This window comes from Anneissia japonica, unplaced genomic scaffold, assembly GCF_011630105.1.
Source record: "Anneissia japonica isolate Jap-2015-1 unplaced genomic scaffold, ASM1163010v1 scaffold483_len1788099_cov177, whole genome shotgun sequence".
Lineage (NCBI taxonomy): Eukaryota > Metazoa > Echinodermata > Crinoidea > Comatulida > Comatulidae > Anneissia > Anneissia japonica.
Genome location: NW_022682587.1, coordinates 734,208 through 739,064, shown reverse-complemented (window position 1 = coordinate 739,064; position 4,857 = coordinate 734,208). Strand labels below are relative to the sequence as shown.

General features: G+C 34.9%; 1 protein-coding gene across 3 annotated transcripts in view; it reads left to right on the top strand.

The window, feature by feature from the left end:
- The first annotated feature begins 676 nt into the window (after positions 1-676).
- Positions 677-4,857, top strand: part of LOC117101646 — a 9,598-nt gene continuing 5,417 nt past the window's right edge. Inside the window, exons 1-2 of one of the 3 annotated variants that reach the window (XM_033241706.1) lie at positions 677-812; positions 4,646-4,717. In XM_033241706.1, the coding sequence (XP_033097597.1) occupies positions 781-812; positions 4,646-4,717 (104 nt within the window). In that variant the 5' untranslated portion in view covers positions 677-780. Of the gene's footprint in view, positions 813-2,586; positions 2,742-3,017; positions 3,190-4,645; positions 4,718-4,857 lie in introns of those variants that run through there. The other 2 variants (XM_033241779.1, XM_033241857.1) reach the window with 2 other exon arrangements.

Genomic DNA, 4,857 nt, shown 5'->3' with positions numbered 1-4,857 from the left:
CCCATCAGCACCAATTTCAAGACTTCTAAATACGCCACTGCAACCCGGTATCATGAGTGGCGTTTCTAGGTTTCTGGGTAAGGAATTACAAGATTGTGCTTAACTACATTCACTTAGCTACAAATTCAATATAGTCAAAATAACTATTCCCCACCGGCCACTAACCCAAAATTTCTGAGTCTCATTTTCGGGGCCGGGATTACAAGATAGGACAAGAAAAAATAACTTAATAACTTAAGTGGCTCGCCACCCGTGTCTATTCAACACTGTCCTCACCGTCTCTAACATGTGGACTGTGGACGTTAAAAAAGAGTATAAATTGTGCAAGTTGGAAATTGTAGGCCTAAAATAATGTTTACTCAATTAGATAACGCGATGTTGTATGAGTGTATGAATATCTGAACGTTTTTTATTATAAGAATGGGTGTAAAATTTGCACGTTGAATGTTACGTGAGGGGTGTATATGTAGTGTGCCAATAGACAGTGAGTGATACAAACGCTATGATACACAATACATGACTTATCGTAAACTTAAGCAGATTGAAAAGGGTGGCACTCCCAAATATGTTTTTGTTTCTGTCAGTCTTCTTGCCTCCAATCCACTTCTAATCCATCTTATGATATGGTAAACTAAGTCATTGTACAAAGCCAAACAGGATACACATACAGTTCCGTTAATCATTTATAGGTCATTTAGTACGGATCTTAGCTCTAGGATTGGATTCTAAAATTCAGTTTCAGGTGTTGAAAAGGACGTGTTATCATTGCACCTCAGTTCTATGTTGTTGAAGTTACTGTATTTGAAATCGAGGTAATTTAACGCTAAATTTTATCATGATTCAGAAACTTCGTCGATTTTCATTTAGTTATTTGATTTGAATTGCCTTTTAAATAAAACCCAAATTGCTTCCTGTTTTAAAATCCAGTCCAGGTTTGTTTCACACAAAACTATTAGGCCCTGCCTTTAAAAAAAAGTAAGCAATTTCGGTTTTATTTAAAAGGAAATTTAAATCAAATACCGTAGCTTACATTATCGTTGTAAGTCCTCCTCCCACCCCACCTATCATCATCGTTGGTACATCATCCAATAATCGTCATCATTAGGCTATGTTTCGTTCCTCTGATTGATGATGATATTTTTTTTTGTGTGTGATGTAGTTTTCAATACACTTATTAGGCCAATACATTTTACAACAATAAGCAAACCTACAAGGTAATATAATACAAGGTAATCGTTAAGCGTTGGATCCTGTAGGCCTATTTTGTACATTAAAAAGTACACTTTTTACTGTAATTTTAATGAATGTTATATTGTTACTCCCCTATACAGAGTTGTATATGTAATAATTTTATATTCCAACGTGACATGTTTATTCTCAGACAGTAGCCCTCCTTATAAAACACCCCGTTAAGGGAAACCCTAGCTGTTAAGGGTAGGCCTACACTTTTCCGAAATGAGGGGGAAAATATGTATTACTGTAAATCTCCCTGACGCAAACACCAACGGAGCTGCATTGCAATACTTTGGTGATCGGATTTAGCACTAGCCATTAAGCGCAAGTCTGTGGTCTGGTCGTAAACACCAGGCTAATTTTCTGGAGGTTGTGGATTCGATTCCCGCACGAATCACTTGCGAGATTCTTTTTTTTTTTTCTAGTATTTGGGTACTTACTAAGAACTTAAATGGCAGAAGAATGAGCTGCTCCACGTATTTGCATTAAAATTGATGGAACATTCGCCCTCCTGCGGGTGAGGTAAATTTGAACATTTTACAAAGTGGAGAAACTACAGGAAACAAACGAACCAGAACGGCGCCTTTATTATTGCTATATAGCGCCGCCGCGCGGATGAGGTAAAATTGATCTCCGTGTACCCACAATGCCATTTGAACGGATGTTCCCACTATATTGGAAAGCTGCCCTATCTTCTGCTATTTATTATCTTTGGTACTACTTAGCATTAGTACTGTAACACGTCATATAGAGGAAAACACCATTCCTATCAAGTATTGTTATTTATATCGTGTTTATTTCTTACACTGTATTCATTCATGATGGTTTAAGCATAATATTGATTCATCTAGTTGTCATTGATAAGAAATCTTCAACATTTTATTTTCCATTTACGCAATACATCATGATCTGGTCATTATGTGTCCTGTTTCAACCTGAGTGCTTCCCTGGCAATCAGAGGCCAAACATTTTCTTGAGTCATACCGATAAGAATAGGATGCCCTGTAAAGTTGTACATATTCACTTTCTTGAATAGCTTCGGGCCGGCACGGGATGATGTTCGCCGCGGGTTGGTTTTACTATGGATTAGGTTATCAGTAAAAAAAAAATCGGCCTAATAATTTGGTTACAATTAGTTAACCAAGTCGGCGATTACTCTCGAGCCAGGGTACATTAAGAATTAGGTCTACCTTATATTTACTTGTAAAAAATAAACGGGCGTTTATTCGAGAGAGGTGTTTATTCCCAATGAGGCTCTAGATCGGGCGTTTATTCAAGCTGTATAGTATTTTGTCGGTGGAAGAAGGAATTGACATAACATTTCACTAATTAGCATACTAATAAAGTAACAATAGAAGACCAGAATTATTTTCATTTGGTTTTGTTAGTGGTACACATTTATGCAAATAAGACAGTGTGTTAAATAATTAGTTAAGAATTTTCACTCTTTACCGGTACTTCTGAAAAGAAGGAACTTTTGTTTCAAACCACGCACACTGAGTTACCAGGTTAGTGTTTCTATATGCTGTTAATATTTGCTTGTTTTAATCAAAGTATAAACCACTTAAGCATCGTGATATTGCATAAAATAAACTTTATTCTTCTCCCGTCGTAGACGGGTAAGAAAAGCTAGTTCTTTAATTCTCATGAATTAATAGGTATGCCTACTATTACTCTTCTTTTTGCTACATAATATTCGGACAGCCTAAACGCTGGCAGGATCACGCCATGTTTGTACTGGAAATCAGTCGATAATTATATACAAATAGCACAATATAAACATGACATTTGGATCAATAAACTGTACAAGTTGCCAAACGTATGCATCTCCTAGCCTATCGGCGGACTAATTAGTATGTTTACTGCCACTAGAAGAGTTAGGCCTATTGAATTACTGTAAGAAGACAGTTCTACTGTATATCGGTTTTTACAGTTCTGATAAGCTAAACATTTAAGGTATACGGTTTTTTTTTAACATAGTTTTTAATGAAATTAGTTCTTATGACATTTTATGTGAAACAAAAAAGTCAGTAATTTTAATATTATTACTAATTATTTACATTGATCGGAACGATTGTCTCGAAAAACAAAAACAAAAAAAATCAATTGACATTGGATATGAAGATAGCTATCTATTGTTTGTACCATCGGAAGAGACCTATGATCGAAAATATTTGTAGACGTTTTTATTTGTTTTGTAAATTGATATGGACATTGTCTTAAGTAAAATAATCGATTGAATGATAATTAATTACCTTATCTATTTCATTATATATGCATATACAGAGAAGTTATAACACAAATGCTCCAATATAGGAGTACTATGTGGATGTAAGTAGGAGAGTAACCCATAACTCGCATCGTCATTCAGCTGAATTGTGTTTATAGTGCATGCTACGCAGCAAATACAATTTATTCCGGCCCTGCTGTTTAATGGACCTTTCCGCTAAGCTCCGCCCCTTGGATATTGTTGCTAAGGTCCCACAAGTCAGCAGTGTTAAAACATACGCGAACACGTGCGTTTGTGGGACAACACGTGTGTTTGTAAGACGCGCGCGTATTCCTAGCGCTGTTCTGATTAGTCAGTTGTTAAGTTTGATTGACATTCCGGAAAGGTATATTGTCGTAAATGTCGTTTAAATCCCTGTTTCACACACCTGATAGATAGCGTTGAATGTCATACTGTACTTGTTTATAAATGTTCGCAGTGTTAATAAAAACAATAAATAAATATATTGAAAAACTCAGCAATTAGTAGAATACAGCTTGAAGCTGTAGACATAATACGAAGCAACATAAACAAAGTGGCACACATTATTAACGTTAACATTAAAACGCAGTAGAATACAAAAATTACATTAAACACAAATACAAAAAAAACTAGAAAATTATAAAAACATTAAAATACAGTGAAAACAATTTAAAAAAAAACATCACATATTTCATTAAATATCTTGAATCATTAAGAAATTTATTAGGATTTTAAAGGATCTGATATGGCACCAGTTAAGGTACACACTTCACATTAAAATACAAGTAATTACATTACAATACAATGAAGTACAACACTAAAAATATTTAAAATACAGTAAAAAGTAATTAAGAGAGATAGTAACCGTGATATAAAACCATCATATTATTAAAGAATATTTCAATCACAACATGTGTTCTTCGTTATAATCGTATGAAGGATATCCCTTCAATGGAGAAGCCTTTTTTTATTTTCTTTCATAAAAAGAAGTGTTAACTGTGGTAAATGTCATACCGACAGACCATAAAGGTCACACACTCACAAACACGCCCCTATAATAGTGGGTTTGCAAGATAAGTGTTTACTTTAGCAAAACACAACACTACGCTGAATTGTTTTTTCAATTGACTTGAATTTAATGTACTTTGTTGTTTCTTTTAGGACTCCACTCCACGGCAAAGAAATGACAAGGGCGCTCTGTGTACTCTTGTGTCTCAGCATGGCATTTATGACGTGAGTTAGTTAGTGCTACATTATATTATATCTCTGACAGTTGTAGGGCTATATATATATAGCCCTACAACTGTCAGAGATATAATATCTGTCTCTTATACACATCTTTTGCATTAAAATTGATGGAACATTCGCCCTCC